The 25,431-nt window shown below is 45.7% G+C and overlaps 1 protein-coding gene and 1 long non-coding RNA gene across 2 annotated transcripts in view; both read right to left on the bottom strand.

The window, feature by feature from the left end:
- Nucleotides 1-6,032: 6,032 nt before the first annotated feature.
- On the bottom strand, nucleotides 6,033-7,975 carry LOC139080550 (uncharacterized). Its single transcript, XR_011535142.1, has 2 exons — nucleotides 6,863-7,975; nucleotides 6,033-6,378 (listed from the first exon to the last, which is right to left on the bottom strand). It is a non-coding gene; the product is annotated as an uncharacterized lncRNA (long non-coding RNA).
- Nucleotides 7,976-9,053: 1,078 nt separating this feature from the next.
- The window catches only part of FAM171A1 (family with sequence similarity 171 member A1), a 129,483-nt gene continuing 113,105 nt past the window's right edge, over nucleotides 9,054-25,431 (bottom strand). Inside the window, exons 6-8 of the mRNA XM_070601871.1 lie at nucleotides 15,768-15,884; nucleotides 12,756-12,870; nucleotides 9,054-12,015 (exon numbers count right to left, since the gene is read on the bottom strand). Of these exons, the coding sequence (XP_070457972.1) occupies nucleotides 10,311-12,015; nucleotides 12,756-12,870; nucleotides 15,768-15,884 (1,937 nt within the window). The 3' untranslated portion in view covers nucleotides 9,054-10,310. The remainder of the gene's footprint in view (nucleotides 12,016-12,755; nucleotides 12,871-15,767; nucleotides 15,885-25,431) is intronic.

The following is a 25,431-nucleotide window of genomic DNA, read 5'->3' as shown; positions in this document are numbered from 1 at the left end:
GCTGTTACCAGCTCTGGAATTAATCTCTGTGAGGCAGGTGGGTGCGGTGGGGAGAATATCACACTTCTGGGCAAAGCATCTGAGTTTCTGTTCAAATCCTGGGTCTGTACCACTGCCTGGGCAATACACTTAATTTCACTATCTTTGGATGCAAAAGTGGGTTAACATCACCTTCTTTCGCTATAAGACAGGGAAGTTGTGAGAATCAAAACGAGATAACACGTTATGAAAGCAGTCTATAAACACGAAATGCTTCATGGGGTTATTATTACACCTCTGTCTCTTGTGGTTTGGTTCCCTTGTACTATTCTGACGCCACAGCGGGTGTATGGGGGTTTTCCAACACCACCAAGCAATTCTCCAACACCAGCTGGGTGTCCTACAGTTTAACGCAATTCCACACTGTCTACCTGGACATCACAGGTTAAGGGCTCAGTTCCACAAGACTGTCCCCACTTCAGAAGCCAATCATAAGTCCAGGTTGTCACCTGTGCTTCTGACCAAATGGCTATAAATTGAAGGAACCCTTTCTTTGGGTTCCATTAATTCGCTAGAGTGGCTCACAGAACTCTGAGACACAGTTTACTCACTAGATTCCTGGTTTATTATAAAAGGATATAACTCAGGAACAGCCAGATGGAAGAGATGCATAGGGCAAGCGGCACAGAGCTTCCCTGCCCTCTCCAGGGGCCCCACTCTCCCCAGAGCTTCACATGTTGATCAGCCCGGAAGCTCTCCAAACCCTGCCCTTTTGGGTTTTTTATGGAGGCTTCACTACATAGGCATGATTCATTAAATCATTGGCCATTGGAGATCAATGCAACCTCCAGCCCCCTCCGCTCCCCCCGGAGGTCAGGGGGTGGAACTGAAAGTTCCAATTGTCTAATCACATGGTTGGCTCCCCTGGCAACCAGCCCCCATCCTGGGGTGCTTTCCAAAAGTCACCTCATTAACATCAACTCTGGTGTGGTTCGAAGGGGTTTGTTATGAATATCAAGACCCTTTATCACTCTCATCACTTGGGAAATTTGAAGGCTTTTAGGAGTTCTCTGCCAGGAATGGGGATGAAGACCAATTATATATTTCTTATTATAAATCACAGTATCACACCTTGTTTCACCCACCTGCTGAATCTCCCTTCCCAATGAAGTCCTTCATTTAATTTATGCCACTTGGAGTTTGGTTTCTGCCATTTGCAACCGCAAGAACACTGTCAAACATAAGCAGTGACGTGATCGGATTGTCCATCCCCCTTGCGGCACCATGGGCTTCAATGGTGAGACTGAGGGGGGACAGAGGGGCCCTTACAGCAGGTGTTGCTTAGAAATGGGGGGGGGACAGGATGGACACATCTGGGAGATACTCAGCATATGATAAGTCTTTATACAAGTATTTATTTTATCCTGACAGCAAAAACGAGGTTTCTGGATCAGAGGCAGACTGATTATTTACTTAAAAAATATCTTTACTCTCTGCGCCACTTTACCCCTTGGGGCGATGTGACAAGGGCAGACGTCACACTGCACATTTAAGGGGGTCTGTACTGTAGGAGAGGAACCCCCAAATGAGGAGTTTTGGAGCTTGCAAAGGAACTACTTCACAGCTGCCCCATCTCCTCCAGAGGTAGAGAAGACAACTTTCTAACGGGAGCAAATCCTCTGTGGGAAAAGAAGGGGGTCGCCATGTGTTACAGCGAACGTGAGTGAAGATCCACGAACGGCTCCAGGGGAGATGAGCCTGTACATCTCGGGAGTAATTGCCTCCCTCTGTCTTCCAAGGGCTGGTTACCTTCACTCATCCCTAAACCTGGGATCCAGTGAAGTTTGCTCAGAGAGCCCTGGCCAGCCAGAAACATGAAATATTCACAGTTTCCTGACAGCAGGTGGAACCGAGAGGATGTGGTGCCTGAATCCGGGTGGTGAGGTTGACAGAGGCTGACCCTAGGTTTCTGGCTCGGGAAACTGTGGATGGTGAGGCTATTTACTGGGGTAGGAGGTGTGGGAGGACGCTAGGAGGATTGTTTGTTTTTTAAGAAAAAATTTTATTTGGATAAGAGGAGTATCAAGAGACAAATTTTTATGAAAGCTCTTTATCATTGAAGGAGAGTAAAGGAAATAAATGCATACTAAAATACAGCCAAATCTGTATACCATGTTGAAAGAGAGAATACAGAATTGTGGGGTTTTTAAAAAATTATTTGAGGTCATATTGGCTTATGACATTGTGTAATTTCAGGTGTGCATTATTATATATGTTTCTGTATAGACTGCATCGTGTTCACCAACAATAGTCTAGTTTTTATGCATCACCATACAGATGCGCCCCTTTACCCTTTCCTCCTCCCCCCACCCCCTCCGGTAGCCACTAATCTGTTCTATTTATCCATGGTTTTGTTTATCTTACACATATGAGTGAAATCATACAGTTTTGTCTTTGTCTGGCTTATTTCGCTCAACATAATACCTTCAAGGTCCATCCATGTTGTCTTTTTTATGGCTGGGTAGTATTCCATTGTATATATACACACATCTTAATTCATTCATCCATTGGTGGGCACTTGGGTTGCTTCCACGTCCTGGCTATTGTGAGTAATGCTATAATGGACATAGGGGTGCATAAATCTCTTTGAATTATTGATTTCACGTTCTTTGGATACACACCCAGAAGTGGGATAGCTGGATTGTATGGTACTTGTATTTTTAATTTTTTGAGAAGTCTCCATACTGTTTTCCACAGTAGCTGCACCAGTTTGCACTCCCACCAGCAGTATTAGAGGATTCCCTTTTCTCCACATCCTCTCCAACCTTTGTTATTTCTTGTTTTGTTAATTATAGCCATTCTGACGGGAATTGGGCTTTGTTGAGGGGGGAGCAGGCAGGCTCACAGGATGATGTAGGACGAGGCCATCTTGGGATAAGTTGACACTGAGGTGCTTGGGGGTGATCTGGATGGAGATGCCCAGGCAGCAGTTAGAACTGGAGTCTGAATTCCGATAGCAGGTGTGGGCTGCAGATACAGCCATGGAGTCCTTCACAGGCAGTGCTGGGAAATGGCTGTGGGTGTGATAACCATGAACGGCACAGAGGACAGAAGCCAGGGTTTGCCAGCACACAGGTTTTCAACAGGCAACGTGAACGACGCAGTGCAGAGCCCTGCTCACATCTGTTAGGCACATCCTCTTGGCTTGGGGGATTGCTGTTGGACATGTCTGCCCTCCCAAATGCAAATGTAGGGCAGCCCGGCTAACCTACCCTAGAAATATTCCCTGAGGTACCCAATGGAAGGTGCGAGCACACTGTAAAGTATCTTCAGAATCTCTAAAGCAGTGGTCTGCAAACCTGACTATCATCAGAATCGGCTGGGGAGTGTTTTTTTTTTAATCCCAGTGCCCGTGTTCTGATTCTGATTGGTCTGTGGTGGGGACCAAATATTTCAGTATTTTTTCCAGCTCCCAGGTGATGCTAATGTGCATCCGGGTTTGGGCACCACTGTTCTGAAGTTACAAGCACGTGATCTTCCTCCAAGAGCAACTAAATTGAAGCATGAATAGGCTGCTGTCGTGTATTATCTGTGTGGCCAGCAGCAAATCAATTGTGGTTCTTGGGCAGCTAGCTCAACGTTATTGCTTTGTAAGCAGTGTCTCATACACGTTTCTAGATCAACGTGGAAAGAGGTTGCACCTTCACTGAGTCCCCTGGTCAATGTCAAACACTTGGCAAAGCATTCTAGTGCTGTGTAAAGGGAGAGATCACGCAGCTGAAGCTTCTAGAAAGCAGTGAGCATGGGAAAGAAGAGATCCTGTTGTTTTGCCTACCATTTTCCTAAAAAAGCAGGTGAAAAGCAGCTGGTGTAACAAGAAATGATCATTGCTACACTGTAACAACAAGATTAGGGAACTACAAGATTCAAAGAAGAGTAACAACTTATATTTGTGCCATAATTAACAGTTTACAAGGAACTTTAATATTCATTGTCTCGTTTGAACTCAACCCGGTCAGAGAGGTGAGCAGAGCAGATACCACCTGTCTGATCCCGGAGTCAGGTCTGGCACCCAGGTATTCTGAGTCCCAGTTCAGAATTGTTCCCACAGTCCTAGGATTTCACTGATTAGGGTGGCTTACAATGCCTTTACTCAGATTATTGACTATCTACTGTCTCCAGAATGTGAACGGACGGCAGAGGGTGCAGAAGAGCTGGCCAGAAAGCACAGGGGATGGAGAAGTGGCCTGAGGAGGTGGACGCACACAGGGCCAGGTGGCAGGAGATGGGGCCCTGTCCCATGCCATAGCATGACATCCCCCCAAATTCAGATGTTGCAATCCTGATGCTCAAAGTGATGCTCTCAGGAGCTGAAGCTTTTGGGAGGCGGTTAGGTCACGGGGGCTCTGCCCTCAGGAATGGGATTCTTGCCATTATAAGAGAGACCCACAGAGATCCCTCACCTCTTTCACCATTTGAGCACACAGAGAGAAGATGCCAGCTAAGAACCAGAAAAAGGGCCCTCACTGAGTCATGCTGGTGCCCCGATCTCAAACTTCTGGCCTCCATAACTGTGAGAAATAAACACTTGTTGTTTATAAGCCACTGAGTCTACGGTATTTTTGTTACACAGCCCGAACAGACTTAAGATACACTATGTGGTCACTCACTGCCTGCAGTATGGAGGTCTTCACATTTTTGGCTTCAATTTCCTCCCCTTGTGACATTTAAGGCTCTTTCATGTTCCACATTCTCAGGTGCTCTAATTCCTGTTCATCCTGATGGGGTGTAAATGGTCTCCTAGGAATGATTATCAGCATTAAAAAAGTCACCATCACTGTAAAGAACGACAAAAACATTTACCAGGGATTCTGGTGTGTGTTTATACCCACAGCTTTGAAAATACGGTTTTCAGGAAAAAAAAAAAGCTTGCAATTTCTACTTCACCTAAAGAGCTCACTGGATCTCTCCCCCATCTCTTACGTCAACCGCTCCCTCTCCCTCCACTGCCCACCTTCTCCTATTCCGCGGATCTTGACAACCATCACGCCCACTTCAGCAGCTTCTCCATGACATCAAGGGGTGTCATCAAAGTCCCAGAACATATCTGCAACTTGCCTTAATTATAATGTCAAGATAGCAAACGAAAAGTCATGGAAAAGGTATAAACTTCCAGTTGTAAAATAAATAAGTCGTGGGGATGTAACGTACAGCATGGTGACCGTAGTGAATAATATCGTACCGCATGTTTGAAAGTGGCTAAGAGAGCCAATCTTAAAAGTTCTTATCACAAGAAAAAGAATTCTGTAACTATGTATGGTGATGGATGTTGACTAGACTGACTGTGGAGATCATTTTACAATATATACAAATATGGAATCATTATGTTGTACACCTGAAACTAATATAATGTTGTATGTCAATGATACCTCAATTAAAAAAAAATCTAAAGACGAAAAAGAAAAGAAATCATGGAATTTCAAAATAGCTAAAAAATCACCACACATTTCTATCTATAACTGCACTCATTTTTGTCCCCCTGTCCTCCAAATATAGGTCTGCAAAAGTAAAATTTAAGAGAGGATGAACACAAGACATCATAGAGTTTATCATACTTGTGGCCTGATTATTTTTAGGTTTTATGGGGTTTTTTTGGTACTGGTCTCATTCTCTTGGACACTTTGCCTCACTGTTTTAGCATTTATCTCATTAGTTTATACTCAGTAAAGTTCCAAAAGCACAGGGTCTCTGTCATTTAAATGATGTTGCTTATCTCCTGACATGGTTTAGGGAACTCTCCCAACTTCCGCAGCCAGACCTGAACCACGGGAAAGTACACGGTTCTTGCACCCCAAGTGACACTAAAGCCTGGCAAGCTGTTGCACCTAGATTTTTCTATCCTAATTAAGGGTTTCCACGTGAGGCTTCAAAAAGCAAGAGGCCAGGTTTGGAGTCGGGCAGACCTTGTTCCTACGCTGCCTCCTTCTAGCTCGTGGCACCCCAGAGTGGACTTACGAGAGATGACGCAGAATGTCAGGAATTTTGCAAGTCAGTTGCTAGGCAAAGCCATTATTAAAAATTATATTTTACAAGTTTACAATTAAATAATTTAGTTTAAAAACATAGTAAATAAATAAATTAGTAACAGTTTAATCTTAAAAAGTACTGTAAAAAACAAAGGTAAGAATTACTGCAAGCTCATCGCTTCCTAATTTTTTATCACGGTCCGTTCTTGTTATTTGCTGGAGTTATGTTCTATAAGGTGGCTTTGAGCAGTGAATTGGCGAATACGATGCTAGAACCGCTGCTTCTAGGAGAAATACAGCCTTGGGTTCCTGCAAGCCTCTGGTCATGGCATTTTCATCAAGCGATCAATGTATCACCTTGTTTTGTGTGTTTCTGTTCAAAGACATTTAATACATATTGTCAATACATTAACAGTGCACTCACACCAACAGCGGAACTCATGACTGCACAAAGCTGATCTAACACACACAGTCCCTCCATTAGGCATGTACAGCTTTCCTGCGCTTCGGAACACTACACAGCACTGCAGCATCACTCTTGGGGGCCATTTTAAACAACAAAAAGCACAAAAATGCAGAAAATGTGCCACTCAAAAGGCAGCAAAAAAGGGACATGTGTGCAGTTTGAGAGCTGAAACAAGAAGGCAGAGCATTGCTGGTTCAGCCCCAGCTGGGAACACGCCTGTTGGGCAACTCAAATTTCACATTGCTCTGCAGGCGTCTGTGAATGACCGCAAAGGCACAGTGATGATTGATTTGGGGTTACAAATTTTAGCAAGTAGGCGGATACACAAATATGGAATCCATAAATAATGAGGATCAACTGTAAGTCTGACAATGCTCTTGAGGTTCCTTACCTTTATTGTATCTGGTGGAAATAGAACTGTGTGCCACTGTGCCTCTCTTCACAACTCTTGTGTGCAATGATGTCACACTGGTTGCTTGAAATTGGCCACGCCAGGAATATTTATACCATGGAAATGGGCACATGCTACAAATTGAGGCTTGATTTGTTGAATGTCTAGATTTAAGAAAGTGACAGAAAATGTTAATCATGTAGATTAAACTTAAAACTATATCATGTCTGGAGCCATTGCATTGCAAATAACACAAAAAATTGAGAAAATATTCTTCCTGTATTCCAAAACTATCGTCTGATTCAGCAAAGAAGTCACTCCGTGATTGACGAACGCCTCCAAGTTCTGACATGTATCTTCGTTGTTTCACCTTAATCATTAATATAAAAAAGATCAATCAATGTTCATGTCAGAACTACACCCTTCTGTCAATTGCAATAACAGGTTGGCTATGACAAAAGCCAACGAAAGAATTCTGTGGGAACCAATTGTCAAATGGAACTTACAGTGGAGTATCATGTATTTTATTATGATTTCTAAGTTGTGTCCTACACATCCCTTATCAGGAACGTTTATAACTTAAATGCACTCATCGCCAGGGAGCTGGTTGTTTAAGCAGAAGAGCACCGCTTCTGAGTGACCTCAATTACTTAACCGCTCAGCCTCAGTTTAGTCAGGTGCAAAACAAAGGAGAATGAATTTTGAGGATTGAATGCACTACTGTTCCTAATAGATCGTTTCCACGGTAGAGACTCAACAAACGTCAGTCCCCGTCTCCTCACTCACCCCACCTGGAGGGCAGAACCAGTTCCGAGTCATCCCTGGGCACCCACCCCCTCTCCCCTGCGCTGGCCCTGAACAGCTTTGGTCCAGATCAGTCTCCTTACTAGGCAGATGGGAGCTCACCACTAGGTGGCATAAGCAAGATGCCTTTGGATTCGGACCACTGTGACATATCTTACCCTCATTAGGCTAGAGAGAAGAGAAATGAAATGTTTAAAATCCGCAGTCACGGTGCTCTCTCCAGACAGTTCTAGCCTGGTGATCAGCGTCGGCACCCTGAGAAAAAATGTTAACCTCTGAACCTCATTTTGGATGAGTGTAAAACGAGTTAAGCTTCGTCTCTGGCAGAACCAATTTCCCTTTGGCAAACCCTTGTCTTCCTAGGCACACAGTGTCTTATGACCACTGCTGGCTACTCGGTCCTTTCCAGGTATGTCCCACTTGATGAGGAGGAGTCAGACTGCCCCCTCCCAATCTTCCTGCCAAATCTCCCATGATCGGTATTGACAGTTAAGTTGTTACCTACTTTTCACCGCTAACGAGCACTGTAACGCAAGCTCTTTTGGACACCGATGCTTTAAGGAGGTGATTGAATTGGCAGCAACCTTAGGCAGGGCTGTAAGGGCTGGGATCTCCCAGCATCCCCCAGTCACCTATGTCTGGCTCTGGATATTCTTGGAGAGGCCACTTACTTTTTCTTTGGAGGGTAACTGACCAATGGCCCTCACCTGGACTCTAGTGAAGTCTGCAAGGGCTCGCCTGCCACCTGTTGGTGATAATGTTCACTCCCAAATGGTCCCGCACTTGTTAAACCAGACTGCCATCCACTGAGATGCCCCAGCACTGTTGGGGTGTCTCGCAACTGTTTTCCTGCTTAAAAGCAGAATACATCAACATTCGAGAAATTAGAATACGAAAAAATCAGCTTGATAGGTTTTCTGCCTGCATGGAATTCACAAATAAAGATTTTGTAAGGAAGCTGTAAACACACCAGCTTAATTTATTTCCACCAATCTGTTCTATGTCCTGACATCTCCATTAAGGACGTCGATGCCCAGTTTTACACCTCTGGGATGATTCTGGTCATTTTAATGAAATTTTTTTGAAGCTGGTCCAAGGTGGATCAATACTGAACATAAAAGAAACATCAGTTTCTTGTAAATGCAGTCATTTCTCCCTCTCTGAAACACCACAAAATGCTACCTCGTGTTCTTGAATGAAATTAAACACGAAGGTGGATTTTAACAATTTTAACCCTACTGGAAATTCCTAGGTGTCTAGGTGGCAGTCTTTAAATCTAAGCCCAACAACCAGCATTTCAGACTGCTAAGGAATGAATAAGAACTTCTTACTAACAACTTTGAAACAAAAAATGGCTCAGAATGAATGACAAGGACCACAAAACAGGTTTTTTTCTTCTTCAGAGTTTATTTTGAATTTTCCTTTTTGGATAACCAAGCAGCTCTTTAAGGAGAATGCACAGAAGAGTCATTCTGGCACTTTCGGATAGTACATAGGATTTATTTAATAGTCACATTCGGTGCACTTGCTCACTCCATACTCCATATTTGGTGAGCAAAGGTCAGCCCATAGGATTCCAGAGTTAATAGGTAACCGTATATACAAACAGCCAATGAAACCATAATGGTGGCCAGTGGCCAAAGGGATGGAGTGGGGACGGGCATCTCTAAGTGTCCTCTAGTCTACTCAGCTAAACAGAATCCACGTCACACAGGAGAACTAGAGAGTACACCGCGTCAAAATGAGAATTCTGAGCACAAATGGGCACTTTGCAGCATGCAATATAAAGAAAAAGGGGTATCATCTCATAACTTTATAAAATCCAGGCAGTTCAATTAAAGGAGTTAAGAAAAACAAACAGAGCAAAACAAAGTGAGGGACTGTCTGTTGTCACTGTAAAAAAGGCACTTGGAGTTAATGGGACCAGAATTGAAGGACTCTTAGCTGAGAAAAACTTCAGTACGATTTCATTACAAGGCTTGGATGTGAAGAGATGACACTTAGGAATTCCTGAAAGGAGACACTGAAATAAACCACCGAGAAGCAGGACAGATGAAAAGAAAGGAAGAAAATCTTTACAACCAAACTGTTTTTAAAAAAGCAAACCCCAAACGCAACCTAACCAAAGCGAAAATCGAAGCAAAGACAGACCACGAAGCAGCAATGCATAGCTTTCCGTTGAGATAACGCATACCTCGAGACACTAGGTGCCAAGCTAATTTCTCAATAATAACTTCACAGGAGCATCATCGTGATAAAATCGATTCAAGCAATGCAAAAAGAGTTTCGTCTGTTCCCAGGATCTGAGGGAGAATTGAGGTTATCATCAGAACCTAGCAACATCACTTGTGGTTTTTCAGTGTCCTGGGGGGGTGGGCATGTCAAGTACGTGGAATGACATTCAGACACTAGGTTCACCTACGTTCACCACCTCCCTGGAGGTGAGGCCTCCATGAACACATCCTTTATCTGAGTAATAACTTGAACTCCTTTCTAACATTTACACAGCAAATGGTAATGCAGGAAAAGTCCACTTCCCACGGTCGCCGTTGCTGGACTTCCTCTGCAAACAGGTAAGCGCTTCCTTAAGAAAGAATTTTTGGCAATTTTGTTATATTCCACTGTTGGGTGGCTGTGCGATAGCTCATTTAATGTTAAATGCCATCAGGGGTCTCTCCTCCCGCTTCTGCCAGGGGCTCTTCTTGTCTTCTCCTTGGTCGTCGTCATCGTCTTCGTCCTCCTCGTCCTCGTGAGCAGATCGGTTCTGTTCGGGACTGGCTAATGGTTCCGGGGGGACATCCGCAGTTCGTTTGGTCGTCTCCTCCTGCAGGCTGGGCAGCTGGCCGCCGCTCCTCCGGCTGGAGCTGTCCAACAAGCATCGCAGGGCACTGTCGTCGGGGGTACAGACGGTGGTACCACACTCACTTCCGCTTTGGTCCATGTCGTCCAGGTACACGAGCTGCGTGTAGGCGGTGCCGTCAGTGGCCCTCGGCTCTTTCTGCGGATGCTCCTGGACGGGTGGGTGGTTCTGCGGGAGAGACAAGGGGTCTCCTCTTCCCTTCCGGGCAGATTTTGGTTCATTCATATCCACGCCAGAATCCAAACTGGCATCGTTACTTCCGTTCCTTCCAGCTCTTTGGAGGTCAATGTAGGAATGTCTAACGTGCGCGTTGGACCTGCCGTCCAGGGAGACGAACCAGGCCCGGGGGTGTGGGAGCGGCTTCCCACCCCCAAGTTCCATCAGAGCCTTTTCGGTCAGGAGCTGGACCTCACTGTTCATCTGAGCCAAGGCCGCATCGTTCAGGGATGCTGGGATGGAGAGAGACTCTGACATGGATGCGTTCTGCGGGCTCCACTCCCGTGCCCCTGCATCCTGCAAGTGCTGCTGAGAGATTGCCTGGCAAGATAAGGGCTGGGCTTGGATCTGCGAGGAGGGGTGTGGGAAGATCCCGGCGTGAGGACTGGAGAGCTCAGCCTGCAGTCTCTCTATTTCGAGCTGCTGGTCAGCTGGAACGACCAGGGGCTGGCCCACATAGGAATGGTCCCCTGGGAGTTTCATATAGTGAGCGGGGATGACCAAGGCAGGTAATACTTTCCTGTAAACGCTGTCGTTGACCTGGTCCACGGAACTACAGCAGATCAACTGGCCGGGCCGAGGGAAAGATGTCGGTCTTTCCAGGTGGTCTACTGACCGAGACATCATACATTCGGTAGGTCTGCGGTCCAGCAGCTGTTCTTTTTCAGGAGATGAAGGCGCGGGGTACATATGTTCCTGAATGGTGAGCTTGCTTCCTGTGGAAATGTGGTTGATGGAGGCCTGACCGTCTCTGTCTTGCTTTTCAAACAAAGGCTGTGAGAGCATGGCATTGTAACTCCTCCTGTAGTCACTGTTGCCAGGGGACTCATAGCCTTCTCTTTCCATGGATTTCCTGGACTTTAAGGGAAAGATCTCCACGGACTTACGGTAGTCTTTTCCCAACGTCCCACTCGGTGTCAGGTTATCAAAGGAGATTTGGCTTTTGTCCTCTTCCTTATGAGAGAGAAGTTCCTCCCGAGAGCTGAATTCCTGTGAGGTACTGTAGGAAAGCTTCAGCATCGGGGTGTGCATGTCCACCTCGCCGTTGGAAGACATCATTTCTAAATGGACCCCGCTCATCAGCTCCTTCTTGCCCGGGGCGTCCGGGCGGCCGTGACTGGTGACAGAGAGCGGGCCAGGGAATTCCGACTCCCGACGTGAAAACAGCAAGTTGATGTGCGACATGGAAGTTGACTGATCTCTTTTGGAACTCTCGAGGGCTGTGGGAAGCTGCAGTTTTCTATGGTGTTGACGAGGTTTCAAGCACTTCCGCCTGCGATCAAAGACACAAATCAAACCCAAATGTTAAAGATTCTCATAACAGTAAATTTTCCAGTAAAATCCTAATTTTCAATTTCCATCTGAAGAAACAAGATAAAACAACTCATCGGCAGCCACAAGCCTTCTCACTCCACACCCTCCTCCTCATTTTAATTCCGAGCAGCACCATCGGCAGATTTCACCCCCAGGCTTTCCTAAGTACATCCAAGTTACTCATTCAAAAGCGGTTACCCAAGAGTCTACAATAGAGACGAGGCATCACAAGAAGAATAGTTCTGCTTTGTCCTTGAGAATATCATCTCTCTCTCTCTCTTTTTGTGCTGAGGAAGATTGGCCCTGAGCTAACATCTGTGACAATCTTCCTCTACTTTGTATGTGGGACACTGCCACTGTATGGCTGGACAAGTGGTGTGTAGGTCCAAGCCCGGGACCCGAACCCGAGAACTTAACCACTATGCCACCGGGCCAGCCTTAAAGATATCATTTCTTAATCAGCACTTAGGAATAGTCTGAATGAATCATATAACAACTGTCAAACTGTTTTTTATAACTTCCCTTCTAAGAAAGGTCATACACAGCAGACTTCGACATCCTGCTTGTTTGTTTGCAACCTAGATGACCAATGTTCAGTTCTTAGATACAGTTGCATGAGAAAAAAAGGACCTCCACAGCTGTGCTTGCACAAGAAATTCCTAACTAAAAAAAGATACTGCCAAAACAGTAAAACTTTACCTGCAATAATACAAAAGGAGACACAGCAGAACCAAAAGAATGAAAGCCATTCCTCCTAAAATGGCCAAAAGGAACACCGTGTGGTACGTGGTGATGTCCTGCGTGACAACGGGACCTAGAAGGTCAGAAAAGGACATTTTAGATTCGTGAAAACCTTTAAATCAGAAGAGGGATAATTAACTGAGAACATAACATCTTTTTCTTACTCTTAATGGCCAGGGCGTGGAGCAGGGGCCAGATGAAAACAGCCTTTAGAGATATGCTAGCAGCATCACCATAATTTCACTCAATGAAAAGGGATCACCACGCCCGTTACTGAAGCAGCTGTGGCCAGGAGCACTCTGAAAACTCAAACCCTAAATGCAGGGGGTCAAGGGTCCCTCCTCAGCCAGGACGAGAGCTGCATTCGGTGGCATGTTTAGCATTCTCAATGCGATCTTTTAAAAAGAAAATGGATGCATGATCATATAATGAGTGGGACTCTTAGCAGAGAGATGGACTGAATATCTGGGAATTTCCTATGGCAGGAGGAAAAACAATCGTGACATTTTATTCTCGCTTTCCCTGGGCAGTCAATTACTGCGTGGAGAGGACTCTGTCGAAATCAATCAGCTGAGCTATAGGACAGAAATGTACTATGACTTAACCAAAGTCCACAGCTTACTACAGAAGTGTCAAGTGTTTCTAAAATCCGTTCCGTTTTTATAAATAAAATCTTTCTCTACAATAGCTTTTCAAAATGGCTTATCTTATGTGGCCACAGACCTCTCCAGAACTTACAGACAAGGTGGTCAGAGATAAATTAAAAAAATTTCTTTTTAATTCACATTGTAAAGAATTCCAAGAGGTGGGGTAACAGACTCTTTATGTTGAACAGTAGTGAGCATCTATCTTAATGTCACTGACAACAGGTCTACAGCAACAAAGAAAACCTCACCAAATTATAATTTTGGGGCACTTATTGGTGTCTAGGACAGTGCACTGATAGCTGTGAAGGAAGAAATGTGGTTTTACATTATGTGAGAGTAGCATGGATATGATTATTAAACACTATATATACCCACATACTTATTGATTTTTGATATTCTAAGGGTCTTCAAAAATCTTCTGAAGGAAGATCTCTTAAGAGCTAGATAAATTCGAGGAAGTTTACTAGTTTTTTAAAACAGTGACATTACTTAAGTTCAAAAGATAACACCATTCTTTCCCAAATATAATTCACTTCAAGGAGGTAGGAGGGTGGAAATAATATTTACAAAAGTTGAAAAAATAACAGCCAACTCTATCCTGCCTTAATCGTTCAGAGAAACCATTTTTTATACAAAGAGAACCCTGTCAGACACAGGCAAGGCTTTGGCAGAAGTCACTGAGTCACATAAAAATCATTTCCAAATAACTGAAGTTTGGTCCTTTAAGTACTTAAAATGTTATTATTTCCAACTTCTGCCAACGGAAATCTTTATAAAATTCACAGCCATACTTCATTTCCTTCTTAAACAGGGAATTAAAGAGAAAAACTCTAATTACTTTCTTGTTGTTTTTGGGCCATGAAAGCACAGCATCGCTGTAATTCGTTTGACAAAAGTGACGGCTGTGAGGTTACCAGCAGATCTGTTTCTACGTTAAATGCCATCAGAGCTGGCTATGTATGCTTTTGATAGTTTTTCTCTCTCTTCCCTCACTGCCAGGAAGCTACGGTGAACCTACACCCAGCAATTCTTTCTCTTCTCTTTACAAAAGTATCTATTAATCTGTCACACGATGGGAAAACTGATAGCCATTGTTGTTTGAAACATACCTAAAATCAAAGTTAACTTTAATGTATGGGCTTTGTGGCCTTGACTTTGGAACGTCAGGAATTTCTTTTCCCTCCTTCCTTACTCTTAATCATATTCTAGATATTTCAGATTTGGAGACTGAGGCATTTCTGTACCCGGCTCAGGCCTATGTGGCTTCAGGAACAATATCATAAAGGGCAATAGATGCTCTTAAAACACAGACGTGAAGTGTAAATTTCCTCAGTATGGGAGTATAAAGTAAATGTGACAGATTTTTCAATGCCCCTCTAGGAATGGCCTCCATCAAATTAGTGACTTTGGGAGTCTCAGTGTTCCTTCCAGTGACAATTCTGTTGGTAAAACATTCTGGACTCCCATTTTGGAACTGCCTTCATGGTTGACAAGAGATACCTTTTAATCAGCACATTTTTTGACCTCGCTCAGTCACCTACTTTACTCACCAGACTCAGATGTGCATGACTTTTAGCTGTGTCTATGAAAAATCAAAGATTTTTCTCTGATTATAAAGCTTTGCCACCAACAAAGAGCTCCACTCATGAAGGCAGGCCAGGTGATGCAGATTCTAAGGCATTTTGAGCAACCGAAGCCATCACTAGAAATAAGTCTCCTACGATGACTATTTTGAAAAACAATTCTAGAATAGTCGCTGGGATAAATTAAGGCACATAGGTTAAAAAAAATAAACTTTGAGTTGCCCTTAGGAGAATATGAGCTAATTCACAGATCTTAAATGGAGATGAATACTCTTTTAGACGCAAAGCAACTGGTTTGCTTTTAAGCCTTTCAGAGATGCCAAATCAAGGTTTTTGCCCCAAGAAGCCTCCCACGGTGACTTTCCGCTGGACCCTCTGTGGAGTGCCTTTCCCTACACGTTCTCCTACGCCAGGCCACAGCTGTTTCAGGAATTAGGGAGGAGGTCCGAACCGCCTCTGAGCGCTTTAGATTAAGCATTTCCTAGGGCAGCTGTCTGAGCAAAAGAGAGACATAAGATAAGACTATTTTCTATGCATTATTCTTGTCCTAGATGGGAGAGTTCCAACCAGAACTCCCCCACCCCCAGGAAATACCTTAGTTTCATCATTTGGGTTTTTTAGCCTTTCCACCTTTTTGGAGTAAGATGTGATGGTTTTGAGGAAGTTTTTCTCAAAAGCATCCTTAGCCTGAAGCCTCAAAGACATCAACCCCATCATCACAGGTGCTGGCTTTGTGTTACCTGGGTTGGGAGGAGACATGGCTGCCACCCAGTACCCCAACTGAGGGGCGATGTATGTCCACGTCAGCTGGCTACCTTCCTGGTGCACCAGACCAAGCCCACTCTTCAGCCACGTTCCTGTGGGATGCAAAAAACAACTTCAGCTATGTGCATGCTAAACCCCTATTTAAGGCTTACATGTATTGTACAAGTCACTCTAAATGTCATGTTTATGACCCATTAGATAGGCTAGATGGTCCACCTGTCATCTGAGCCTGCATACAGCTCTCTGTAGGTTCTTTTCAACGCCCTTCAGGAAAGAGCCGAACAACTTTAGTTTTCCTTTGCCTTGGTGATTAAATTACTTCCAACCACTTTTATCAAATGTCCCTGCTTCCAAACACATATAATTTTAGCAGAAGCCTTTGGACTTTAGATGTGGAATACAGATAGCATGATAAGGGCTGGTGGAAGTGGAAAAAAGGGGGGAAATTCAGTGCTGTTTATATTCTTTATCCTTAAGCAAATATATGAATTTCCTATCTGGAATCGGAACCTGGTTACATCAGAATTACTTAGGGAAGTTTTTAAAAAACATATAGATTCTCTGGTCCCACCTTTGCAAATTCTGACCCAATAAGCCTGGCCTAGGTGACTACTTTAAAGAGCTTCCAGTTGGTTCCGATGCTAGGAAACACCGAATAAGTCCAGGTCTGCGCTCTCCTTCAGTTTTACTTTCAACTAGTTTTTAACATCAATGAGAACCTACCCCTGGCTAGCCATAGTAGATGTGTTTATATACATTATCTTTAATTCTCACAACAACGCTAGAAGTCGGACTTATTTTGCCTTTTTGGATGAGGACACTGAAGACTGGGGAGCTACGTAACTCTCCCAAGGCCTCCCAGTGGTAGAGAGCAGAGCAGGAGCAGACCTAGGTCTGTCTGTCTGTCTGTCTGTCCTCAAGGCCCATGCTACTTCTTCCGTTCCACCCTGCCACATTTCCTATCAATCTTCCCAGAGTTTGATCCTTTTACTCTTTGTGACGTTTCCAGGAGCAGAGCCATTGCCCAAGGTTGCTTGGCTGTCACGTGTCTCACCTGCACAGAATCTGCTTTGCGGCCCATGACGGCAGCAGAAGGCCGGGGAGAGCGCCGGCCAGGCCTTCTGGGGCACGGGCACACCTGCCGCGGTCCCCCAGCACAGAGACATTGATCACTTACGCAGGGCTCCGGCTCTGCCCACAGGGCTGCACTGCTCGGCTCCCTGCCTAATCATCCATCCCCTAAGTGGCCACGTGTGTACCCCTGCCCACTGGAGGCCGAAACCCAGCAACAGTGCACCAAATAGTCTACACTCGCCTTTCCCGTACACACACATTGCTGAGGTGGCAACAGTGGATTTCTTTTTTCCCCTAAAGCAAGAAACAATACTTCGTGCTGCTTCTAGGGCCTATGGGTTGCCATAGCAACATTCAAATATAGTGGGTGGAAAGGTGCCCGCGGCAATGCCTCCCATCGCCCACCTCCTCCTCTCCTCAGACAGCCGTGGAACAAAGGAGGAAGCCGGGAGAGGCTGGGCGTCAGCAGGCGCCTTGCATGGTCTGAGCTTCCCATGCAACGGGCTCCAGAGGATCTCACTGTAAGTTAGCCGAGAAGCTGGAAGGCTTCTAGAATGAGTTTGAGAACAAGGATGCCCAACTCAGACTCATCTGCGGAAGAACAACAACCCCGAGAGGATGTAGGCATTCAGAGCATCACTTACTTCTCCCGGGCTACCAAGGAAGCAGGAACAGAGGCCATCTGACACAGGCGGCCGAAGGGTTTCTATGTTTGACAAGAAAGTTTCCCTGAAGGTGGAGAACGGATTGTTTGCGACCGCCTTCCAGTTTTCCCCCGGGGATCCCATCCTGTTGAGCTCACGATTTACGCCACACCCCACGCCCACACACGCTCTCCCAAATAGCAACCCCTATCAGCCAGGAAATGGCCACGCATTCCTTGGTTCACGGTTTTCCCCAGATTAGATTCTTGAGTCACTGCTCTTCAAATGGAGCGGATACTAGGTTAGGCTGACGGGGACCCAGAGAGGAAAAAAAGCCGGTAGGAGTCCTGATTCCTGCTCACTCAAGGGTAAAGCACACTACTCCGATGCCTGAGTTGCCTCTGCCTTCCACAACACAGCACATCAAGTGGAAACAGACTTTGAAAATACCTCCCAGTTACATCTGGGGCAAGCCTAGTGGGGGGTGAACACACACACCACCCAGCTAACAAGTCGCCAGGTCCAGCCTGGAGGGCCCACGGTCAGTCAGTCATGGCGGTGATGCTGGTGGAAGCCACAAAGGCCGGCGGCTCAAGAACACACAGCTGCTTTGGGAGCTGGTGAGGAAGGACTGCCACCTGGGGTGGGCGGAGAAGGCTTCGGGGTGAGTTGAGCTTTGATGAGCAAGCAGGACTGTCAGCCCGGGGTGGGGTCGGGGGGGAGGGTGGGAGGGCAGTGGAGAGCAGAGAGAAAGAGAAGGAGGGCATACGGGAATAGTGTGCACAAAAGCATGCAAAGTGTATCGGGCATGGAAGATGTCTGGGGAAGGGATGGAGGCACAGGGAGGCAGGAGGGAGGGAGCAGCTGGGCAGGGGCTGGAGTGGAGTTTAGCATCTGCCTGGGAAGGGCTCCCAATGCCATTACAATGGGGGCCACTGAAGCCTGCAAATGGAAGCATGGCCTGGTTAGAGCTTTTCAGCACCTACCCCCACCCCCACCCCTCACCCCCATTGGTCCTTCCCAGGTTGGTCCTCATAATGCACACTTTGACCCAACTCTGTGACTCTGCCTGCAACTGATGCTCCAACCTCACATGGTTTTTCTCTCTTCCCAAAATCTACCCATCTTTCAAAATTCAAGTCACATCACGTGTTCATCCCGAGTTCCGCCAGCACTCGGGGATCTTCCTGTCTTGGCGCTCCCAGGGCACGTGTTACTGCATCATCAGAGTTCCAGAAACATACCTTGCTAAGTTGCCACCCTGCTGTCCTATGTCCTACTTCCTCCGTGAGTGTGGGCCCGGGTGTCTTCTCTTTCTTTTGTCTGCTTCTCAGCACCCAGAAATATCCCTGGCGTAGGAACTTAACAGTACTTGAGAAGGAGTGAAAGCCAGACATGCAACCCAAAAAATAATATCAGATGGCCTTGTGTGAAAAACCGGGTGTGGCTGGCAGGAAAGATCTCCTTCCGGAAGCACGGTTAACAGCGGGACGCTACCCTTTCACACTCAAGGGAACAGAGCCAGCTGGGGAAGAGGCATTTATTTTGGCCCAAGTTTTCCGTAAAATGTACACATTTTCAGTGAATAAAGGGTGACACAGTCTTGGGCTTCAACAATCATGCTGTTATTGGCAAAAGTCATTTCCAGGCTTTCTGTGTTTTGTGGGAGGAAATAAGCCACAAGGAATACAAGAATTAATGAATTGTGTACTAGAAACATATGCTTCTCATTACTGACATCCTGATACTGTGGGATGAGGATGTTTCCCCCACCTGAGGAGCTGGCGCGTGTAAGAGATCCTTGGACTCGTGGGTGGGGAACTAGTGCCGAGAATCTTCCCTGGTCATCCAGACAGCACAACAAACAGACCCCTGCAGAGTCTCTTCTGTTGACTAAGGTTCTGTGACCACCAGGCCTGTGACCAGGGTGCCAAGAGGGGGGACCCTCGCAGCCCAGTGGGGGCCTCAGGCACTGCTCAGGCAGAACAGGGGAGGGACCAGCTTGCTCCTGCAGTGTGGACCAAGGAAAGCTCCAACTGCAAGGCCTCTGGCCTCCTCCTGGGTTAGTACAGCTGCCTGGAGGGCTGTCCTGGTAAGCCTGTCTCCTCTGCGCGCAGACACACAGCAGCCCCTAAGGGCAGAGCAGCTGGCACAGCTGCCTCCTCAGACCCACTTCTCTCCTGTGCTTCCCTCCCTCCTTGCTCCACACTACTCCCTCTCGGCCTCTTCCTATCACTTCCTTTGGAGGGCGAGATACTGACTCTCTTGGGGTCCTTTTGACAAGTAGGCAGTCGAGGCAGCTGCTGGGACATGCAGAGTCTCAAGGCGGGTCCCCTGGTGAAGGTGTGCAGGCAGGACCCTGTGCTTCCTCGTGCCCCACCCCACTGGCCCAGCCAGGCTGCCACCTTCTTCACGCACAGCTGCTGCTGCGGCAGGGGGCGGCACCAGCTGTTAAGCTCCATCAGAGGTAGACTGGAGGCTGACCAAGGCCGGTGGTGTGTCTATGCCTGGGACTCTGTGTGTGACGGTTACACAGTGGTTCCTCTGGCATCACGGGGAATGAAATTCCACATTACTGAAATTTTTAGATCATCCATTTTCAAATAGTTTTTAAAGCCTTTGAACCCCAAGGACATTTCCCTAACATCGTTCGGAAGCTCCTCTTCGTCTATATAACTTGGGTCTTATTCGCCAAAGGTTGAAAAGGCAGTATTATAATTCTAAAAAGTATCCTTTACTCCTGCCTTATAAGATTGAGTATAATTTTGATTTTTCATGATGACTCAAGGGCATGATTACGATCAACTACAATGTCAGGTTCTAAAATATTGATGCCCTTAGGTCCTTGCTGGGGAACACAGAGCTGTTTGCTCTTAAACCAAATACTCCCACCGACACCCATGTTTGTTTCTCCCTGCCCCCTTCCTCTGTCTCTTCTCCCTCCCTTCCTTCCTTTCTCTCTTCTTTCTTCTCTCCCTCCCCTGTGCTGTTAGCAGTGTTTCTGTTATCAGCTCTGCTCCCTCAGCGCCACCAACCCCCAGCTCCCCCCCTGGGGCAGTCTGCTGTTGGGAACTAGACAACCTACCTTATTAGAACTGTGTCTGGAATAACGTCCACAGGCAGTGTGAGGGACTGGGGAACAAAAGCAGATATCGAACCGTGGTATTCTGAACCCAAGTTCAGTATGTTTTTTCTGCAACCCTACACCCTCAGATCAGTTTTTCTCTGAATTCTCATTCTCTGGAGTTAAACCTAACACGATGGAAAGATCCAGAGATATTTTCAAGAATAAATACTTTGTTGAAAAATCATCCTCATCTTTTGAAAAGTTATGTATTCAGCTGGCGAGGCTCATTGTGTATGAAGTACCCCGAGTTCTTAACTGGGAAGCCACATTTAACTACCAGGATTGTTACACACAATAACTGACGGGCCGAACGAACAAGCTACGCCTTCTGCTCGCCTATGAGATCTGATGGGGTCTCTTAGCAATCACCAAGGGTGCCATTTTCTTGCTGGTTACCAAGCAGTAAGGAAATCAGCTTTTTATTTGCAAAATATAAAGAAAAGTGAGTTCAAAAATGTAACAAATGAAAGAACTCTAAAATATGGAAACAGGCCCAAAACACATATCTAATTCGCATACGACCTATAGGTTCAGATTCACCTTGCTGTTCCTGCCTGGCACACTTACTCTGCCCAGAATCCCCTATTTCAGCAGCCACGCTAGCTCATCCTGGCATTTGGCACCAAGCAGAAAAACCTGATATCAGGAGCACTACTGATTTTGAAAAGGAAACTGTATGTGAAAACTCACACTTTAACAGATTACAAATTGAAGCTGGCACCTTGCACATTGGCCAGTATACAGGGACATGAGTCATTGCTCTTACATTGAGATCTCTTACCACGTGAGACCTGAGAACAGTGGGCAGATTAAAGCCCCGCATTATAGAGGGCCAACGGACCGCATGAACAACTTCCCCAGCATAAGGCAGCCCTGAACGTGAATTCCAGCTTTGCCATGTTCTAGCTGTGTGAACTGAGGACACGGCCCAGCAGAGGAACTGAAGGTCCTTGGTGATCTCATGGAGCCATGGGAGCAATCCTAGAGCTGGCTGTTTGACATTTCTTATGTCATGTAAACAGTAAACGGCCTCATCGGTTAAGCACTTAAGTTGGGTGTTCTACTTCACTCAGCTAACATCTTCTAACATATATTTTTCCTGAAAGAGGCTGGAGTGAGTTCTCCTGGGTCTGTAAGCTGGGACTCATGAAGAAATTCCATAGCCACTCAGAAAACCCATCTCCAAAAAGTTCTACCGATCAAAAGGTGAATATTGAATATTCACACTGTGAAATACAGCCATTTCTACTCCTGCACCTAAATTTTCACTGTGAAACGTTTGGGAACATTTACAGGGAGAGGTAAGACACATATTTGCATGACGTGGGCATGAATGTGGATGGCAGGAACCGATGACTGTCTTGCTTCTCAGCTGTTGACTATGGAAAACCACCACCTCCTGCCTGGGGCTGGGGTGACCTTGCTGAATAACCACCATGGCGTGGCATTGGCTCGTTTGAGGAACAGTCTTCCTAAGAGGTCTGCACCTCTCAGATCCATAGCAAGTGCTGCTGCTGCTTCTCGCTAGTTTTAATCAGAGGGTCTCTCCCGATCCCTGAATATGCTGGATTTCTCTAGAAACCAGATGACTCACTTTTCAGGGCTTTTGTCTGCATTGTCTTAAGCTGTCACCTCCACCATACTTTTCTACCAGCTGTACATACAGAAGCATCAAGATCCTGGGATGGGGTCACTCCCTAAAATCTGAGTATAAGACCCCATCAGCCCTAAGTCACATTCATCAGTATAGCAGCACCAGTGACAAATTCTACTTTTATGATATTGTGGAGTAGCCTTCTTTTTTCCATGAAATCCATGAGGAGGAAACATTCTTTGTTAATTACATAGCCAAGTATTTACCTGATGGTCAATGATCTAACCATGCTTGTTGAAAGCAATCAAACTGAAGAGCAAGAGTTAGGTGCAGATGGTGGAATTCTTATTGCTTCGGGCAAGTACATTTCAGGGCCGGTTTAAAGAAGAATAAAATGAAGGCAGCTCACTATAACTGACCTCCTGCTGTTCAAAGCATAAAATCACAGATATGTTGAATTATTAGAAATTAAAACAAGAAATGAATCTGTATTCAGCTCCAACATGTTCCCTGGGTATTTTTAGGGTAATTTTGGGGAAATAGATTCTTAAAAATAAATTTATTCTAAGCAACTGATTTTTTTTCTTTCCTTTAAGCTTTAGCTGAGCTATGAAATGCTTACTGAAACAAGTGTCAGGAAAGAGCAATAATGGGAAACCATAAAGATTCCGACAGCGTTTTAAGCTTATGCCTTAAATAAGTAGGCAGAAGTATTAGGATGCATAATAGCATTAATAAAATTTAATGAGAGAATTTTGAATTTCTAAGAGGTATATATAAATTTCCAGAAAGTAGTATCAGAGTTCAGGCTAATTAGGCCCATACGGAGAGAAGTTTTGTTCATTACCCGCTAAATCCAATATCCATCTTGTAATTACATGTCAGAAGGGACTGGGTGGGGGAAGCAGGCCAGGATTGGGGGTGACACAGCCAGTAATCCCCCGCATTAGAAAACTCACTCCAAGTGAAGGATAGCGTAACAGAGAAGTTTATAAACATCTGGACAGATGTGGTAGGATGCTTTAATCCAGGGCTTGTTAGCGAGCCTGTTCCAATGGAGGTATTGTTGAAATGCGGATTCTGATGCATGCAGTTCTGCAGTGCCCACGAACTCCCCAGCTTCGGACCACGCTTCGAGTAGCAAAGCTCTCAATGATTTGCACTGTTGTGGGTGTGGCGATTCTTTCAGAAAACCCTGATGTCATTTCCCACAATGTTGCTGTGGTGTATCCACTGGGCAGCCAGTGCCTGAAACAACTTTGGAAATATTTCTACTATATTTAAGAAATAACCTTGTCACTGGTCAGACTACAGGCCAAGAGTTGGCAAACTCATATGCTTACAGATGCTGTGCGTCCTTGCTTGAAGGGGCAGTGCTGGTTAGTGAACTGGCTGCTGCGGTGTGGCCAAACTGGTTCCAAACCTAAGACTTTTGCCTTGACTGTTATTCTGCCCCCGAAACATTCTCATGTTAGGCTCCTAGGTGACTTTAGGATCTCAGCTCAAATGTCACTTCTCCAAAGGCTCTGACCAGCCAAACATTCTCTCTGACATCACTCTGCTCAATCGCCTTATAGGACTATGCCATTTGAAGTAAACTGACTCGCTGTCTGTCTCCTTCATTTAGAGAAAAGCTTCATAATTACAGTGACCTTCTCTGACTTGTTTTCTCATTGCTTTATCCCAAGAGCCTAGAACAGAGTAAAGTCTGGCACAAAGAAGATGTCCAATAAATATTTGCTGAAACGAATAAACTGTTCAATTTTTAAAAGAGAAGCCAAGACAGAATTCCGTGGGAAATCTTTCAATTTTTAAGTGTTGGCAGTAAATTAAAACACGACAAACAAACAAATGCCCCCAAATCGACTGTATGGGCCAAACCAGTCACATCTGAGAATGAGTTGTTTTGGATTCCCAGATTTAGTCCATTATTCTATTAAGCCACATTAAGTCTTGGCACAGAAGCAGGAATTCACAAAAATCTGAGATCCTCGGACAAGAAGGGGATTTGCGGTCTGAAGGAAATGGTGTTTCGCATCCCCCTTCTACACTCCCTATGATGCCATGTGTGTGCCCCAAGCACTTACCTGTGCTGAGTTTGGGCTTCTTTCTCATTAAGAAAGATGGTAGCCCCCCACCTCCGGGGTTGCTTTGAGAAGAGTGATGAAAAATGCTGGTTTCTAGTAATACCTGCTTTGCTAATGAATAAGCTCAGCTGAGAAGGAGTAGGCAAAAAAATCTTTTCCCAAGTGATCCTATGTTTCTTCACCTGAAATTTAGGTACACTTCAGACTGCGCATCAGAAATGGCTGGGCTGCCAGGTACAGCTACCTCTCTGTGTTGTATTGCAGAGCGAGCAAGGCTGCCTCTGTGGGAACCTCTAACGAACTGCGTTGTGTGTACTGGCTTTGTTGTGTGTGTGTGTTCTGGGTATTTACAAGCACGTGTCTGCATAGAAATAATTTTAAAGGCATGATTCAAGAGAAGGGGCAAAAAGAACAAGACGTGAAGAACTTCATACACGCCTGGCAATGTGCTGGGGCTTTATGTGCATTCTCTCTCTTTAGTCTTACACGGCCTGGAAAGGCAGGTCTCCTGTATCTCATTTTTGAGGCAAGAAACATTAGGTTCAGAGGTCAGTGATTTGCCCAAGGACAGGGCGACCCCTAACATTCTCAGAACCCAAGACCAGAATATAAATGGAGATCCAGATACAATACATCTAAATGTTTAAAAGTTATAAGGCAAGCGATCGCATTGTTAAATAAATGTGCCTATTCTCCCGTCATAGCTTTATAATAACCTAAAGACCAAGGTCGAATATAGAGTTCTTAGATTCCTCAGAGCACTTGCTGGAACACGGAGGCACAAGGATTGTTGGTTTGCGACCCACCCCCTTCTCAGCTCATCCTCAGCCTTGTGCACATGGACGTGGACTGCTAACTCACATATCCAAGCTCAGGCCCCAGCCAGCAGCCTCTCCTTGGCCACTTCTATGGCCTGGGGGTGTGCAGGTGGCCTGTGTTATGGGCAGAGAGGTCTGCCCCCAGGACATGGACCTGCAGGAAAGGGCCTGGCAGCCAGCTTAGGCCCATTTGGGCAGGGAATTCCAGGACGGTATTCTAGAGAGGGGAGCTTAGCTTTCAGGGAGCCACATCCCTTTGGGTCAGTGAGGCCTGATCCCATGGGGAAAGTGTACA

Source organism: Equus przewalskii, chromosome 30 (genome assembly GCF_037783145.1).
Source record: "Equus przewalskii isolate Varuska chromosome 30, EquPr2, whole genome shotgun sequence".
In the NCBI taxonomy this organism is placed as follows: Eukaryota; Metazoa; Chordata; class Mammalia; order Perissodactyla; family Equidae; genus Equus; species Equus przewalskii.
This window is presented reverse-complemented; position numbering and strand designations above follow the sequence as displayed.